This window comes from Malurus melanocephalus, unplaced genomic scaffold, assembly GCF_030028575.1.
Source record: "Malurus melanocephalus ecotype Western Australia unplaced genomic scaffold, MMel_1.1 scaffold_449, whole genome shotgun sequence".
NCBI classification, from domain to species: Eukaryota; Metazoa; Chordata; class Aves; order Passeriformes; family Maluridae; genus Malurus; species Malurus melanocephalus.
The window spans coordinates 30,820-49,163 of record NW_026623681.1 but is presented as its reverse complement, the minus strand read 5'-3'; the positions used below and the strand labels follow the sequence as shown (position 1 = coordinate 49,163).

The 18,344-nt window shown below is 39.9% G+C and overlaps 1 protein-coding gene across 11 annotated transcripts in view; it reads left to right on the top strand.

Annotated features, from left to right (window-relative positions):
- Window positions 1-18,304, top strand: part of IQSEC1 (IQ motif and Sec7 domain ArfGEF 1) — a 347,139-nt gene extending 328,835 nt beyond the window's left edge. For 5 of the 11 annotated variants that reach the window (XM_057380358.1, XM_057380364.1, XM_057380361.1 and 2 more), the window contains 5 exons: window positions 778-877; window positions 4,135-4,308; window positions 4,963-5,139; window positions 12,102-12,151; window positions 13,489-18,303. In XM_057380358.1, coding sequence (XP_057236341.1) covers window positions 778-877; window positions 4,135-4,308; window positions 4,963-5,139; window positions 12,102-12,151; window positions 13,489-13,995 — 1,008 coding nt within the window. In that variant the 3' untranslated portion in view covers window positions 13,996-18,303. Of the gene's footprint in view, window positions 1-777; window positions 878-4,134; window positions 4,309-4,962; window positions 5,140-12,101; window positions 12,152-13,488 lie in introns of all 11 variants that reach the window. The other 6 variants (XM_057380363.1, XM_057380362.1, XM_057380359.1 and 3 more) reach the window with 3 other exon arrangements.
- The last annotated feature ends 40 nt before the right edge of the window (window positions 18,305-18,344 follow it).

Genomic DNA, 18,344 nt, shown 5'->3' with positions numbered 1-18,344 from the left:
TTCTACTTAAATGCCATCACTGAAAGTTAAAATGTGGAAGAACTGGTAAAATAAACCTGGAAGAACTGGTAAAAATAAACCTCTGGGTYTTAAAGAGTCAGAGCAGTTGCAGTCACAGTTTAGAACTGCACCATGGATGGTCAGTAGGAATATGTTTCTTCTGTGGTAGCAAAAAAAAATACCAACRTTTCCACAGAGTCAGAGGTTTTTCTGTGTCAGGGGCTGGAAAAGGCAGAGGGAGAGCAGGGCACCACTGGAGGAGGTGTCAGGCACTGTTTGGAGGGGTATGGAAGTGCAGMAGGTTTGGAAGGTGAGAATAAGGGCCAAGAATGGAGAGGTCCTGCCTGGAGTGAGACTAAGGAAAGAAGGGTAAAGGAAAATATGGTAGTATCTGAATCTGGGGGGGTTTAAGGGTAATTTTAACATATTTTCATTTTTTTGCTAGGACAAAAAGGATGCATGGTTTTGGGTTTTTAATTTCAAGAGGTAGAGTTCTGAAGAGGAGAGAACATTAAGGCTTCATGTCTGGATAAAATATTAACCCTTCTGCTTTTTAGAGATGATGCTGCAGAGCTTTGGTTTTTTCAGTGGTAGATTAAATACAGCAATTGCATTAAAAAATGGAAAAATTAAAAGTGCATGTTTTCTGGCAGGTTTCTAGCTTTCTTTTGAATTAAATGTTTTCTCTTATACTGATTCTTCAGAGCGAAAATTTTCCACAGACACATTTGGTAGAAGGAATATTTCATTTCACTTTGTTTTTTTCATACGTTTCAGGTGACCAAGATTTTTCAGAAGAAGAAGAACTCTGTTACATACAGTTTCCGACAGTCCTTTTCCCTCTATGGAATGCAAGTTCTTCTCTTTGAAAACCAGTGTAAGTATTTCCTCTCTTTTTAGAGGATCACTTTGTTCATAAATAAAACAAAAATGGTGTAAGTGAAAGGGATGGACAAGACTTGATTTTGGATTGATTCTAGGAATTAAATTGCTCTGAATTTAATTTAGGCCTAAAGTTTAAAACAAGGTGCTGTCATCATATAAAACAGCAAGACTGCTGTTGGAGTTTTTGGTTGTAGGCAGAAGTCAAATCTCCCCAAATGTGTTTGTGATTACTTGTAAAGAATAAAAATGATTGTGAAGAAACAAACATATCTGTTGCTGAGTCAATTGTACAGTTAGCTGGAACTGAGTGATAATAAATAATAACTATTATAATGATATCTGTAATTTAAAACAGATTTTTTGTTTTGAAAATAAACAAAATTTATTTTCTGGATTTATGGMTTTACTTTGCCTAGATAATGCATGCTACCTCAAATTTAAATACAAAGCACAGAGTCTGCATTCAAGCTTTTGTTTTCTGACACCTTTTTTTTTTTATGGCTGTTGCAATCTGTGTCAGTCCAGTATTCTTTTTAATGCTTCTTAGCAGACAAAAACCCAAATAATTTGCTRAAACCCTGCTTCTAAGCTCAAGTACAGCATCTGACAGCAGACCAGAGTTGTTTGTATGGTACATAGAGAGGCTGCCTGACTTGACTTCATGGTTTGTAACCAGACCTTCCTCCCRATAAACTGAGAACAGACCAGTGTGATCTGCAGTAGTTCCTGTGCTTTTCTGACATGGAAGGTTCTGATTTTTGCCTTGTCCTTGAGAATGTGCTCCCTAAAAAGCCATTTCTGTTACTGAATCAAAGCCTCTGGAGATTTCCAAAGGGAAGATTTTGCAGAGCTTACAGCAGCTCTGGAGCCCACTGATTATTTCTGTGCTTACACATGCATTCTCTGTCTCYTGGGCACGCATTATATGATATAAAATTCAGTTTTGGAGAGGAAGGCCAAATACGCCTATCCTGGATTCTACTAAAAATAGAAGGATTTATAATTCTCTGTTGCCATGTTAAGTAAAAGATATTAAAAAAATACAAGCATGCTGAGTAGAAACACTAATCAAATAAACTTTAAAATATCTCTAGTAAAACAAGGAGTAAGGATTGGATTCCTCCCAGACTGGAGGCATTTTAACAAACACRGTTGGGCTTCTGAGTTGAATTCACTGCACTGCATCAGTGAACAGAYTGTGCTCTAATTTTGCTGCCTGTTAGGTGGGATGCACTGTTTTCCACTTTGGAAAGAGAAGTGTTAGTCCCCTTTGGTTTGTAAAATTCAATATYCTTGGTCTCCCCAGTCCCCAACAAGCTTTGGGCTGTTTTGGSCAGAGCCATCAGTAGCTCTGTGTGGAGCAGCTGTCACAGTCAGCTGATCTCAAGGGAATAAAAGTCAGTGTTGCTAAAGCAGAAGCAACAAAAATATTGGTTTGGCTGTTGGGGAGATTGAACAACGACTGGCACTGGTGATAGAAGAATTGGCTTTTAATGATACAAGGCAATTATGTTGAGGGATGGATGAGCTCCAAAAGGGAAAACAATGTMATATATCTCTAGTAAATAAATAGGCCATACGGGAACTATATTTTACATTTTCAGTCAAAATCACTAAGAAAATATTAAGGGGAAGCAGATCACCTCAGACAGTGTCTGAAACCAGTAAGTACTGATGTGTTTCCTGGTGTTTGACCAATGCAGTATGGAGAAGTATCTCTGGTAATRAAATATGTGTGTTTGTTATGTGGAAATTCTTTCTTAGTTCATAGGTGGGAGCAACCCATGTGATTTTGGGGTTGCTAGGTTTCCTTGTTTGGTTTTGTTAGCATTTTTATTTTTCCCTGGAGTGGTGCAGAGCTGTTTGCTGCATTCCCTGTGCCAGCATTCCCAACACTCCACTGAGCCTGCCCAGCACTGGGGCCCTTTGGCTGTGTGAGATACTGACAGCAGATCCTAGCAGAACCCCCAAATCCTTCCTCCCTCCTTCCCCTCYAGACCCTTTGAGCCTCATGGCAGTTACTCTGTTTTCCCTGATGATTGTAAATGCACTTGCTCCAGTTTGAGTTGCAGCTCTGATCTGGGAGTTAATGTACCCTAAAAAAGTCAAAGTTAAGGTACCCTAAAAAAGCCAAAGGTAAGGTACCCTAAAAAGCCAAGGTTAAGGTATCCTAAAAAAACGCAAGCACGTGCACTGGTTTCTCAGTAGTTCTCAGTAGTCTCCTTGAAACCTCATGGTTTGAGGAAGAAGAGAGCCTTACATCATCTGCTGGCTCTTGAGGGAGGGAGGTTTCAGCACATGGRAGCCCTTGAACTTGGGCTCAAATGCTTGAATAAATATTTGAGAGCTTTAGCAAACCAAGAGGGGAAGACAGCTGAGTAAAAGAAAACATTGTGAGTTAAAATGCACAAGTTGAGGTTTGCTGATACCCCATTTCTCCAGGCCTGTGCTTCAAGCAAAGACTGGTTCTGTTTTCTACAGTACTGTGTATTTTCATTCTGAGTGTCTTTCTGTAAATGGACCTTCTGTCTTAACYGTATTTTTGACCAGCTGTTAAATTTCAGATGTCCAGTTAGAAAAGAACCAAAGACAGTTTGCTGAAAAATCTGTCTTTTGTTGAGWAAATGTCAATAAGATGGGTCAAAAGAGAGGTGAAAAAGCCAGACCATTCTTTTTACTTCTTCAGTGTGTGATTTCACAAATCACTTCAACTTCATTTAAAAAAAAAAAAGGAAGGTATAATGTACAGAAAACACAACTMCATAAGAAGTACTAAATCTGTAACTGCTTGTATGTTTGTCTTCCTGCAAATGGTGAGTTAAAACACAATTTGTAGCATTTGAAATCAATTTGTAGCATTTAAAATGTCTTCAAATAGCCTGTAAACTCAGCAAAACTTGAGTCACAAGTGGGTAAGGTAGGCCATGGGATCTGTCCGTGAAATAAAAATGATCCCTTTAGTTTTTTGCTTTATTTCTGCTGTTTTCCATAYATATTGTATGTTGTACCTTAAGGGTAGCAGCTGCATAAAGATACCTTTCAGTATTTGTTYGGTATTTGACAGTTAAGCTGTTCCRATGTACCTTAGGGATTTTTATTCTAATTTTGTGCCTTCAAACTTTTATTTCTCTGGCTTTGTATCCTCTGTGGTAATATTAGTAAAAAGCCTTCAGTTTTGGTGGGTATTTTTATTAAAAGAAAAGCAGTTGGAATAATCAGAGCTTAGTTTATCTTCACTTTTTCTTYCAGATTATCCCAATGGCATTCGGCTCACGTCAGCTGTTCCAGGAGCAGATATCAAAGTACTCATAAATTTCAATGCACCAAATCCTCAGGACAGGAAGAAGTTTACAGATGATTTGAGGGAGTCGATTGCAGAAGTTCAAGAAATGGAAAAGCACAGAATAGAGTGTAAGTACAAAGGTACATATAATAGAGCATTTTCMAGCTAATCAGAATAAAAAAAAATCTGAATATGTATATAGCAACGTATTAGAACTCCTTAAACATTAAAATTAATGTRGTTTTCACCATGACTTTGACTCAAGATGGAGAAAAAAACAATAATGCCTTAAGCCTCAGCTGAGTTCATTGACTCCTATTTACTGCAGTGTAGCTGCAGTGGAAGTTCAGCCAGGACAAACTGCAAATAACAGTGGACAGAGGAGAGCTGCATCTGTGATTTGTAGCATAAATTACAGCAAGGATTTTAAGTGTCATTTGGACAGGGGAGAGCTGGATCTGTGATTTGTAGCATAAACTACAGTAAGAATTTTGGGGGTAGTTTACATCACACTGAAATTCTCAATTGCCCTTCCAAGAAGTTTCATTGAAATTTTCTTCATTTCCCTGTTGCTATTCCTGTACTCAAYAAGGAAGCCATGGTACAAACTGATATATTTTGCTGGTAGTTCTATGAGTGTGTAAGCATGAAATTCTATCCCATTTTTCCAAAAGAGGCCCTGTTCCACATCAAGCTGTTGGTAGAGGGGTGACRCTCCTCTGTGGCATTGCCTCCCCTGATCCCCTTCAGACACAAACACCAACTGCAAAACCCCTGTTTTCTGTGTGTTGCAGCCGAGCTGGAGAAGCAGAAGGGGGTGGTGCGTCCCAGCATGTCGCAGTGCTCCAGCCTGAAGAAGGACTCTGGCAATGGGAGCCTGCCCAGGGCCTGTCTGGATGACAGCTACGCCGGCGGCGAGGGGCTGAAGCGCAGCGCGCTGAGCAGCTCCCTGCGGGACCTGTCCGAAGCAGGTAAGCGCTGCCTCTCCTCCCTGGCTCTCTGCATGCACAGCTGCCTCCACCGTGCCCACAGAGCTCTGGGCCTCCAGAAATAGCACTACTGGAATCTCTCACTTCCAAATAGTTCCCCCCCACACAGCTCGTGGTTAATTTCTGTTCATTTTTTTTTACCTTTTGTTCTATTAAGCGGCCACTGTTTGAAAGCATTTAAGCCGTTGTAGGTTGCTATAGAAACTTTTAAAGGACAGTGAAGACAGAGGAAGAATTGTAAGTTTTTAATAAAAAAGATACTACTGACTTGTGGTAGGAGTAATTCTCTTAGTTTTCCTTTWTTTTYTTTTCATCTCCTTTGCTTCTTTTCCCTCCTAGAGTAGGCCTAGAAAGGAAAGGAAAGCTCCTGGTCTCTGTGTAACGAACGCTTTCTGTGCATTCTGTGCTCAAGTCTACCTGTGTTACCACCCGGATGAATGAAATTGAGTGAAGCCTTCCTAAATTCTGTCTAGAGCTGTGTAATTCAGTGTGTCCCTGATGCTCTTGTTTTGTAACTCAGGCATAGTTCCTAACTCTTGCAAAAGAGCTTGTTGTGAAGTACTCCTGACAGTATAACCRAAGGAGCCCTAATGGACGAGAATACTGATAACCCACAAAGCCACTGATGTTCTTAAGTTTTACTAACTGATTGAAACAGCTGAAGACAGGACAGCAGTGGTGGTGTGATTTTTTAGCCAAAGCAAGCCAGGGGAAGTTTGGCATGTTTTTATCTGATGGTTTGCCTCACACCTGGCATAGCCATGTAACCTTGCAGTATTAAAGATTCCTGTCACTGACAAGAACTTATATCTCAACACCACGTCCACTATTTAGAAAGTGCTTCTAGGGATAGTAGTAACTCTGTTTTTTTTAATTATTTGTTTTTTAGTTTATAGGTTGTGTTCCATACTCTGTTCTTTTAATTGCAGTGATGATGTACAGTGTAGTCATAATTTCAATATTCTGTATATCTTTGGTAGTAGACCCTACTTAGCTCTCTCCTTTTTTTAACTAAAGAAGAGATTTTAGCTATGTTGCAATAAATAAAACTGTTGTAAACTGAAATGATAGCCTGTGTTTTGTGGGTATATGTATGTGCATACAAATATGTAGAGAGCGAGCTCTTTCAATTATTTTCTTCTCTATTTAGGCTTCCATACTCACATCTCCATTTGCTTCATTAAAAAGACTTAGGCCCTTGATCCAAAATCAAGCTGAAGTTCAGTATTGGTGCTTGCTTGGCTCCAGTGGATTTTGGATCAAGCCCTAGTCTTCACCACCCCTATCTCTCGGATTTGAGGATACCTCATCGTCCTTTTCTGTTGTTTTGGTTTTAATTCATTAGAATGAGAACTACCATATTGTTAATATGTGAGTTCAGTGGGTATCTGTACCCCTAAATGTGATCTCTGATTAATTTTTTCATTCCATCAGAATTACTCATCTCTGTCTTTCAAACACTGCCATGTATTTGAGTTCATATTATGGGTTTAATTCAACAAACAAGCATTTGTAATCATAAACACATTTCACAGGGCATGCCTACAATTGGCATGCTTATTACTGAAAATAAACTTTTTCCATGATAAAAAGTTGAAATCACTCACAGACTGCAGGGTTTATCAATGAGWTTGTTAAACCCAACTAAACTTAATTTTAACTTGAACTAGCTGTGAATTATGGAGAGTTTCTGTTTGGTCTTGTGCAGTGCAACTGACTTTGGGAAATGTCCTGCCTGTTACTTGCTTTGTTATTTGGTGGAGTGACTTCAGGGAGATGATCCATGTCTTTCCTGCCTGTTCTCAGGGAGTTGCTTGCATGTGAGGCTAATTTTGTTTTCAATATGGGAAAGATGATCCATAGAAAAGCAAAGAAATCTCTTGCAGTTAGGAAGATACTGGGAATATCCCATATTAAATTGCTTCTCTAAAACGGACTGAGTTAGGTTACCACAAATCTTTTTGAAAAAAAAGTATCAACAAGGAGGACAAGGATCAAAGAGGAGGAGGAGGAACAAGAGTGTGTGGGCGTGTAGGAAAGTGAGTATTTAGAGAGGYCCTTTCTACATTTAAACAGAAATAAGTCTTAACAAACATGAAGAGATGGCCTGGTTGCATATTTATGCAGTTAGGCAACAAATGTTCAATGAACATTGCAAAGCCAAACTTTTATCTGTTTACTCAGTGAAGGGAAATGTGATTGAAGAGYATTTGGCTGCACAGGTACATGACAGAACTTTCAAAATAAACAATCCATTGCTGTCCCCCAGACATCCCAGTAAATAGTGGCTGTGGAAAATGACTTTAAATTTCTCTGAGTGATGATTCAGAAGCTCCTGAGGTCTGACAAATGATGATAACCTGACTGATTCTGCCTCCTGAGCTGGAAATGCACAGAAAAGCGGGATTTTTCCATCAGAAATAATTTCCTGAGGGTGGTTCTGCCRTGCTTTTGCCACAACAGTACAACTCAACTGTGGAAAGGATCTCTTCATTTGAGAGATGCTGTTGTTCCTKGTGGATTGACAGTTCTTTCCATGGAATATAAACCAGAATGTGGTAGCCAAGTGTTTCAAGATGGGAGTACATCAAAAATATTTAGTGCTTCGTTTTTCTCGAAAGAGAAGTTTATCATTTTTATTGCACATTCCTGAGCTACAGTGAAGGAAGAACTGAATTAATTTGCTCCAGACTTTGAAATTCTTAATTTATGCAAAAATATTAGAAGCCAGACAAATTTTAATGTGTCTAAAGCTGAGTTTTATGAGTTTACAGAAAAATGGGCAAAGTGTGATGTCCCCTCATGGTCGCTATTCCACAGGAAGAGTGATTCAGTCACTAAAGCAGAGCAGGAAGGATTGGACTGGTTGTGTTTCCCATTCTGTATCTCTCCCACTTTTCTGGACTGATTTYAAGTTATTTAATTTAAATTCCAGCCCCTTTGAGTTGCTGGGGGTCCCAGTGCTTTCACATTGAGTTTACAATGGAAAACAAACCTTATTCCCACGGTCCCTAACCTGTAAGGTGGGAATAATATTTCCACACTGACCTGGTTTAACAAYTGTAATTTTATTGTCTGCCCCAGTATTACACAACTGGCATACCCAGGTGAGTACTGCAGAAGTGCAGGGTGGTGCAGTGGTTCCTATTATTGGGAGCTGGGCTTCTCTCAAAACAGCCCCAGACCAATAAAGACCACTTAAAAACCAAAACAAACCAAAACCATAAAATCGTTCCAGAATTAAAGTAATTCTGTTTCTCTGTTTGCTTATAAAATCAGTGAACCTTTAAATTATTAAATGTTTCTACCTTCCAAAAAGCATTTTTTTTACAATGTCATTATGTATTTTGTTTAAATTTGCTATATTCCATAATATAACAGGAAAGATTCTGGAAATTCTCAGCATTGTAATCCCCTCAAAAAGACTGCATTTGTGGAATCGCAGAGTCCCTTAATATATTGAGTCAATCTGTGCTGGGATGGTGCCATGTCMTGCTCCTCTCTCCTGCCATGCAGGGCCACTGGCTTATTCCCTCCCTCGTCCCTGTGGATTTTGCACAGAGGATACCAGCAGTCTTTTACTCCCTCTTCAGAAGAGCTTTCCAACTAGGGAGAGCTTGCTCCTGTCTCATCCTTTGTGACTTTTGTAACATTTCCTGTTCCTCAGTGGAATAGCAACAGAAGAGGGCTTGATAGAATTTACTGGGTTCTTTAAATCAAGSACATTTGTATAACACAAATCTTGGGAGTGATGACACTCAGCCATTTTACAGGAYACCCCCACTGTACATCAGCACTTTCCAATCACCAACTTTTCTGTCTTAGGAAAGCGACACTGTTTACTTTGCCAAGGGGAGGAGTTTGGCAGGCTGAGGTGTGGTTTCAGCTTCTGGCCTTTATCAGTATTCTGAGAATAATCTAAAGATGCCAAAAAACTGTTTTGACCATCACTGTATGATCCTAAGACTGTACTTGTTTCACACAGAAAACAAGATGAAAATGTGAAGGTCACCAGGAGTCTTTTCCCTCCTGGAAAGAGTTCTCTCTAATGATTAGAGCATCTTTGAATTCCAAACTTTTGTCCAAATTTTTCCCACCATACAAAACCAGATCATAATACATTGTTTAGCTATCAGTTATCTCACTGGCCCAGGAGAGAGTTTCAAAAACTACAGAGTAGCAGTGAGAGATATTTCCATATACCCAAGTGATCTACAGCCTGAGCTGTGAGATCATCACACATTCTTGTGATGTGTGTCCTGCACTCCTGCACACATCCATTCTGCAAGGTGCAATGGATTTTATAAATAAAGCTCAGCTTTYTTTTGGCATGGTTAAGTTTGTAAAAATATTTCAATCACTTCATATTTCTGCTATAAATTGGAAATGTTCTTGGCCCCATATAAAGCATGTTCATATATGGGACACACACTTATGTAAGTTAAAGATATTTTGTACAAGGAATATTCATATCTAACATCAGGGAATTGTTAGAATTAATCAGAAAAGGTTACATTAATTGAAATTTAGTTTTATAATATGAATTAAAGCACACTCTAACAGCCTTAAAAAATTAACGTAAGCATAACATGTTGAGCAAAACTAATCCTCAGATTTGATAAATGCCACCTTGCTTTATACCACAGCTGCTAATTATCCTGCCAGTACATGCTTAGATGCTGTTCCAGTCGAGAGTCACCATTTTCGTGCCATGCATGTGAAGGCTGGAGCTCTAGGGAGACATTTCTGAGATGGGATGGCATCCCAAAGACCAGGGAACAGTCTGGAATAAACACACATTGGCAGGGGGAATGCTCCAGGGGATTTACTGAATAGCCTTCACATCACACTGCAAGTCAGTACAGAATTGGGTTCAATTTGTTTTTAAGAAAACAAACACRGCCCTTGTACAGTGATAGTGCCTATCTGAGGGAAATTGCAGGCATTTTAAGTAGGATTTTTCTGTTTGTTCTTGGCTATGCAAGTACTACTTTGCCCTGAAGTTATTCTGAGCAAAACTCCATCTGTCGCTCTCTGTCCGTATTTACTGTGTCCATGGTTATTTGATCAGACTGTGACTCCTGCCATATGCAAAAGGCATTGGATTGTTGTGTTTTCCTTCATTTTGGCCACGTTTAATGCCCTGTGTCCGYGCTCAGTCTTATTTGCAACCCTGACTGCTAAGTTCCGAGGTGGCTGTCGCAGTGTGTTTGCATCAGCAAGCAAGAGTGATTGGAGTGTTAATCAGTACTAATCCTGTTATCAGAGCAGAAAAATATCAAAGTCTGACAAAAAGTCAAAAGAAGGGATTTTCAAAACTGCTTTTTCTTGGGGGACTCAGAAGATAGTACAGCTGTGGTTTTACTGMGGCTAAAACTGCAGCAGGAGATGAAGTGATGAGCTATGGTCAAAGAGCCCATCCAGGGTAATGGTTCCAAATCCCAACAAATTTGACAAGTCAAACAAACCACTTTGACCACAAACACCGTACCCTCAATTTAATGTCGTTGCTGAGGGGTTTGTACTGGAGAACAGCTCTCCATGATGATAAGAGAGGGGCAAATGTTCCAGTAGCCTGAAACTTTAGCTCTTGAGAGAAGCTTGTGTTTCAGGGCAGTGTCCTGTGACCAGTCAGGTCAAAGTCATGCTTATGAATCCGACAGGAGGTATTTTTTTATCATACTGATCCTTTAGTCAGTCTGAATGGTCCTGTGACCACTTCCAATGTTCCCTAGTTCTCATCCCAGGTGGTTTTAGGATATCTGAGATGAGGTACATTGCTCATTGGTTCAGTGATGCTGATATCCTCACATTCTCCCCCAAAACCACCTCTTTGAATAGAAGATCCTGAAGGCAGCAATGTGTCAATGCAGGGTGGAGATTGTGATATTTGGCCTTGCAGGAAGGCAAGGAGGGAGCACGGAGAAAAATTTGGTTTCTAAAACCGTGCAGATTTTAGGGAAGCTCTGAGCTCCTGAGGACTCCTCAAAGCTTAACTTTGTTTCTACACCCTGCCAGGAAAGTGTTCTGGAACTTTGCAGAGCAATGCTCCACAAGCTATCTTCTAAAAATCTCTATTTCCACTTCAGCCAGATGCTGTTTTCTCTGCTGTGAGATTRGAAAGAAAATCTGGGATCCTGTGTCCTATAGAGCCACTGAGGTCTTCTGGCTCTTTAGGCAAACAGTTTGGAGTTTCACATGTGGGTTTAGGTAAACATCTTTGCAATTTGAGACTGTTGGAGGACAAATCCAACATACTTAGAGATAAAGCACTGCACAGCTAAACAAACAAAATCTAGCCATAATGTCAAGACAGATTCCAGATTTGCTGATCAAAAATTAAGTTTAGTTTTTTTTAAACCTCATGAAAGAAGATTGTATGAAATCCACTGAGGTTCAAAGCTGAAATTGAAATGATAAAACCGATGAAATGATAAAATCGGTGAAGTGATAAAACCAATGCCCCTCACAGTGCCCCACACTGAAGTTCAGAATATTTCAACATTAAATTTTGCATTTAAATTAATCCACCCCACAAGTATATCTCAATATTTAAAGAACAATATCTTCATAGCCGATTAGAACCCAGGAAACCAAACCATTTTAAACTGTTGCTGCTCAGCATCACAACCCCAGCACTGAATTCAGCTGCTAAAATACACGTACTTCAAAACCTGTGCAAATCTAAAAAAAAAAAAAAATCACACCCTGCTCATGCTAGTTAATTCACACCAACAACAACCCTCAAAATTTCCATTCAGCCCACTGAAACGCAGCCAGGTACAGAGAGTTGCTGTCGCTGATGGCCCTAAAGCTGTGAGGTTGTGCCCCGAGCCGCTGTCCCCATGCAGCCCGGGGCAGAGGCGCCGCGGGCGCGGGGCCGCAGCTCTTCGGCGCCGGTCGTGTCGCAGTCTCTAATCTCTGCTGTTGCATGTCCTGGGCAGGCAAGCGTGGGCGACGCAGCAGTGCAGGATCGCTAGACAGCAATATGGAAGTAAGTAGGAAGTTCCTGATGTCTAGCTGGATGTGATGATGTGCATTTCAAACCTTTCTTTTATATACATATATTTTTTTGCTCTTTTTTCTTCTAACATATATATATATATATATATAACCTGCCTGCCACAAATAAAATGCATGCCTAGGCTACTCACTCCGTATTCTCCAGCTTACAAAGCACTGACAGCTTGTTTTAGAGCAATGCCATTTTTGGTTTGAGCTAACCTTGTTCCCTTTGTTCCTGCAAGCATGGTTAAATGGATATGACGTGTCCTTTTGCCACCATTTCAGTCTGGTCCCAGCTTAAAAGCCCACTTGCTCTTTGTTACCAAGTACACTGTTCTTGCTGTTTGGTATTTAGCTACAACTATTGACTGTCATGCTCAACCATCCCCATTGCTTATTTTCGAGTTCAATTGCTAAATGTATGCAGTCATGACACCATGGAATTGCACAGATAGGGCATGGGAGGATAAAAAAAATCTTAAGATAGGTGAATTCAATGTGGATTTCATGAGATTTCATTCATCTTCAAACCATTTATATATACTGTTCATGTCTCTGAATTCAGCTTGCAGATTTTTCTTTTATTTTTTCTTTTTTTTTCTTGTTTGCTTTAGTTAGATTGCAGTTTAAATCTAGCACACTTTGCCTAAGTACTGTTGTGTCCCTTAACTCTTTMAAAATACAACCCCTAAACTTCCAGTAATTAAATTCCAGGCTAAATAATAAAGAATGTTGGACCACAGGTCAGAATAATAGTCACCTAGAACTCTTAGTGGCAAAAGTGGTATGGTTCTGTTTAACACAAAATGCAGAGGGTAGGCCTGAGAAGCAGCACTGTCACATAGTAGTGGAAAACTACTATAAATAAAGTTTTAAATACTGTTTTAAAATCTGAAGTTTAATGTTTGCTGCTATATGTTTAACTATTTAGATTGAATTTAATGGAGCTTTATTTTTTTGTGGTTAAAAAGCAAGTATGATATTTTTTACAGTATTTTAAAATGTATTTTTTCCTTTAAAAAACACACTCATAGTTCTTGTATCATATTACTCTTCCGTGACCTTTTTTTAATTTAAAGTCATATCTTTTGATGTCAAAGTACCGAGAGAAAATCACTCAATGCTTAACATCCCCCTCAAAGGGCATGAGTGCCCCATTGGCAACTTAGGGAAGGTGGAGATAAAACTTTTCCTAGAGCTCYTAACATAATCCACCCATGTGACCACTAAAGGAGGAGTTTGTGGGTCAGTGTGAAGTTTTTTTTTTTTCTTTTGAACATTTTAAGGTTTTTTTTTTAATTTTGATTTCTATTAATTTCTTTTTAGGGGTCCATCATTAGCAGTCCTCACATGCGCCGAAGAGCTACATCAACCCGAGAGTGTCCATCTCGCCCTCACCAGACTATGCCTAACTCCTCCTCACTCCTAGGGTCCCTGTTCGGGAGCAAGAGGGGCAAAGCCCCTTCCCAAGGGCACGCGGCCCCGCAGCCCCCGCAGCACGCAGAGGGCGCGGYGGCGGCGCCTTCACACCCGCACCACGCCCAGTACTGCCACGTGCAGAACCCGCCGCCCTACCACCACCACCACCACTACCACCCGCCCCCGCACCTCCCGCACCCGCACCAGTACCACCAGCACGGCCCCCACGGGCACGGCGCGCACGCCCCGTACCTGCAGCACGGGCACGCGCACGCGCCGCACCCGCCGCCCCACCACCCGCACCCCGCCCACGCCCCGCACCCGCACCCGCAGCACCACCACGGGCCGCCCCCGCCGCCCGCCACCTCCGCCAGCACCAAGCCCAAACACAGCGGCATCAGCACTATAGTCTAGGCCTAAAGCCCCTCCTCATAACTCTAGTTTTAAACTGAGCTACAGAGGCACTTACAGGAAGCAACARATCACACTTGTCAGTTTTTACCTAGGCCATTTAATGAGCTTAAAGGCTTGCTGTTACTAAATAAAATAATTCCAGATAGCTCAGGCCACGCTGGTTTTACTTATCTACTGGATAGATGTTCACCACCGTCTGGTTAGTTCTTATTTCCAAACTTGCCTTGAAAACATGCTGCTTGCTGAATCTGAGGAAAGCTACCTTTTACACCAAATCCCTGGACAATTTTACACGTTGAAAAGTTACTCTATGGAAAAAAAAAAAAAAGGAAAAAAAGTGAGACAGAACCAAGTGTTGCATTCTTGCTCTTTTATTCTCAATGGGCAAAAAAAATAAGTAGACCTGATATGGTTGATGAAAGTACGTAAGTAAACTTTATATAATATAAATATATACATATAAATATATATATATACTGTATAGTTAACATTTGTGCTTGGAAAGAAATTTTTTCAGTCCACAAAACTAGCAATATAGACTTTACAAGGAATTCCACTTACTTGATAGGACAGTATAATAGATGAATAGCATATGAAAGAGTAGACCAAAAACATTAAACGTTAGAAACCAATTTCAGACATTTCAGTATTTTCATGACAAGTCCCCTGGACTTGTTAAGATCTCTAAGCAATCATTACTAAATGTGCCAAGTAACATAGCATTTAAATGTTGTAGTCCAATACTGCTTTGTATAAATCCTTATTTTATTAACACGATGATATCATACGTAATCAGTATTAGAACTGCTCTGCTATTTCAGGTAAGCAAACTCGTTAAGATGCAGTAATTATACCGTAGCAATGGAGGGGGCCCCCTTACCAGGAGGCACCTCCAAGCATTGGTCACACAAGTTCTTAGACACTTTAAAGGCTGTGATAACTGTGAATTTAAATGATCCACATTTCTTTTGTAAGCATATGGATTGAACGACCACATGGGAAGAGTTCTGCCAGGTGCATGTAAACACTGCAAAAACATTCATCTCAAACATAAAAAGGCAAACCTCCATCCTTCTCAGCTACTTTGGTTCCTGTTCACCATAATTTCTCATTTTTACCCCCAACGAAGCTGAATTCTAGTCCAGAGTGTTTCCAGTGGAAGTGCTCTAAAACTTGAAGGTTTGTTTTAGAATTTAGTATAGGGTTTTTATATCTATATATATTAAAATAAAAAAAAAATCTGTAATTCCATGTAGCCATGTGCTAGCAACAAAGTGGCTTTACCATTTTTACTCATCACATTTGTTAGTTTTAAGCACCCAGCACTCAGCAGGCTGAGTTTATGCTCAAACCCTCACTTCCATAGTCCAGTTAGCTGCAAGACATCACATAAAAATAGGCTGTGCTGTTGTTGCTTATGTGTTGTAACCAAACCATTTGCAAATTTCTATCTGATKTGTATCCCGAAATTCTGTACAAAGTCATCCATGGCACCTACTTTGTAGTTTCAGCACTTTGAGACACTGCAAGGACTTAACACCTAAACAGTAGAGACAAAGGAATCACAACTGCAAAACTGTACCAGCCTAAAAGCAAACCTTGAAGAGGATGAGCAAAAAGTTCCAGTAAGAGATGGGTAAAAGCAATCACAGCTACAACCACTCGGGTTTCTGTGTAATAGTACAAAAAGTGTCTGAAATTATGAGGACAGGAGAGTAACAGAGTGACTTGCCATGTTGGCTTCCTCATGGCATCTCTGACATGGGGGGGATGGGAGAGGTTCAGTCATTTTTTTCCCTTTCATACCATGGATACCACAATACCAGCAAAACTGCAAACTGAGCACTTTGTTAACCTCCACAGAGAGCAAATACAGCAATCTAGAGTTTAGCCTTTTGTTTCCAGCAGTCCACGTTTGTTTCACACATGTGCAATATGTTTTCCTTTCTGCTCCTTCTCCTCTGAATTACCTGGATGAAAAGAAAACAAGTAATTCTTAATTTTTCTGTATCGCTCATTCTATTCTAAATTCTGCGGCTTACCTTACGAGGSCTCGCCCGGGTCCCCTGAGGCTCTGTTCCTTGCAGTTTAAAAAAATATATACTGTTCTTATAAAGGGAAAGTAGAACTGTCTGCATGTCATCTAATGTTATTAGTGTGAGGCTACACTCTACATATTGTATAATTGCAAAATATATCAGTGTTACTGTTGATATTAGTTGAAGTAAAGTGATAACATATTTCAATATGTAGACTTTTCTTCATACATCTGTACCAATAGTAGAGTCTAACTGTAATTTATAGGTTGTTCCAGAAAAGATAAAGAACCATTCAGGTACAAACATCTCTCAGAAACTTCATCTTTTAATTAAAAGAGAAGTGAGAAAGCTCCTCTTCACTGAGTGATGGAGTCTGTAGTTGTTTCAGATGCAAAGGCATAACATAAGTAAAATTCTGTTCGTGGAATCAAGGCAGAATGTGGAGTAGCAGTGGAGAGGAAAGTCTGACTCACTGTTAACACTAAAGATGTTTGATCTCCCCAGATCTGCATTTGCATTATGTTTAAAAACCCTTTCATTTCATTTCAATTACAGTTACATATAAATATTCTGTACTTAAACAGCAAACCGCAGTTTAATTCCTGACCACTGATTTTCCATGTGCAATCCATGTATTTGTGAACCAGAGYGTTCAGGATGTCCCAAACGTGCCTGCACAGAAACATTCACCCATGGTTTCACGTACCCAGGGAAGGGTCTGTGCCTGCCCTGGGGCACAGCGAGTTGCAGAGTTGCACGTGTGAAATCACACATCATAAAAAACAACTGGTCATGTGAGAGCACACTATTTGGAAACTGTTCTTTCAAGCCAATGAGGAGAAACAGTGGACTTGATTTTTTTTTTCCTAGTTTTGTTTCTTAGACTATGTGTTTATCTGTACTTCAACCAAACAAACGTGTCTTGGTGTCAGCACAAGTCTCCAGCCCTTTGCTGCACTTTTAGGKTTGTGCTAAAACCTCTCTGACTCCGTCCTTGATTAACAGTTAAAGCAGCGTGGGTCATGCCTAGAATAGGAAAATTCCAGCACTCAACACCACCTGGGGTTAAAAAAATGAATTAAAATAAATTCTTCAGCCTGCAGGCAGGAGTAGAATTGAGAGGGTTTTTTTCTCAGATGCCATTGCCAATTAAAAACTGGTACAGAACTGCGTAGAGTGACCATGGTTCTCTCTTCCCATGACTATCTGGCAAAACAGTAATGCTGATTTGAGCAAATGAAAGGGCAACATAAAGAATGAAGGTGTGGTAACAAAAAAAAAATCTTTTCTGGGACAACAATCAAATATATATTTGGGGTTTTTATTTTTTTAAGTTTAAGAATGAAATGTAAAACAATGTAAAAACAGAAAACAAAGTTCATCCTAATATAATGTGTGTCTTGTATTGCTAAAAACAAAAGAGTCTAACATACAGTGTAGAATGATTTTCCCATCATGTACTGCATGCAGCAGAAGCCTCTTGTTTCTTGATAAAATGAGCTGAAAGACAGTCAGCAGATATTTAAACACTGAATCTCTAGATGTTGACTTGCTGTTCCATATGAAGCTGTGTGTTTTCTGCAGTTAAGCATGCATTTTGCTGTTCCCTTGTAAAATACCATCGCACTTCTTGCCTGCAAAATGGATTATTGTGTATATATTTAAAAGAAAAGTGGAACCAATAACAAGATTCAATTTGGAAAAGAGAAAAGGGGGTGGTGAAAATGGGACCAGTAGGGGGAATAGAGAATTCTCTAAATTGTATATAGTGTGTAAATTAGCATTACTATAAGTCTGCAGTCACTTTGAGGTTGCCTAACTCCTGCTAGGAACTTAAATCAGCTTTGAGTTGTATTAAACTGTTAGAATTAGGTCTTGAATGCAGACTGTTAAAGACTTCAAAAAACATTATGCTTACAAGAAGCTTCTGTTCTGGGGAGGCTCGAGACCCCTTTTGTAACTCTGGGGAAGAAAGGAGTGCTTTCATTTTAATATGCATTCTGTTTGTAAGTAGTAACAGACCCTATTGATGTAAAACTATAACTGTGATCATGTGGAGAAATCAAATAAATCATTTAAAACTCTTTGTTTCTCATCTTGTGCAATCCAAGAGCCTCAACTGTTCATATTTGAAATGAAGGGAATTGCCTCCGATGGTATCCTGGCCCTGCTGAGGCTGTGGGATTTCTGCTGCTCGCTCCAGAAGGGCCACGAATCAAAGATCAGGTGGTGGAGGTGATGAGTGGAGTCTGGGACTCTTCACTAGGCTTGGATTGTTGTTGTGCTGCTGTGAGTGTATTTAGTTCTAGA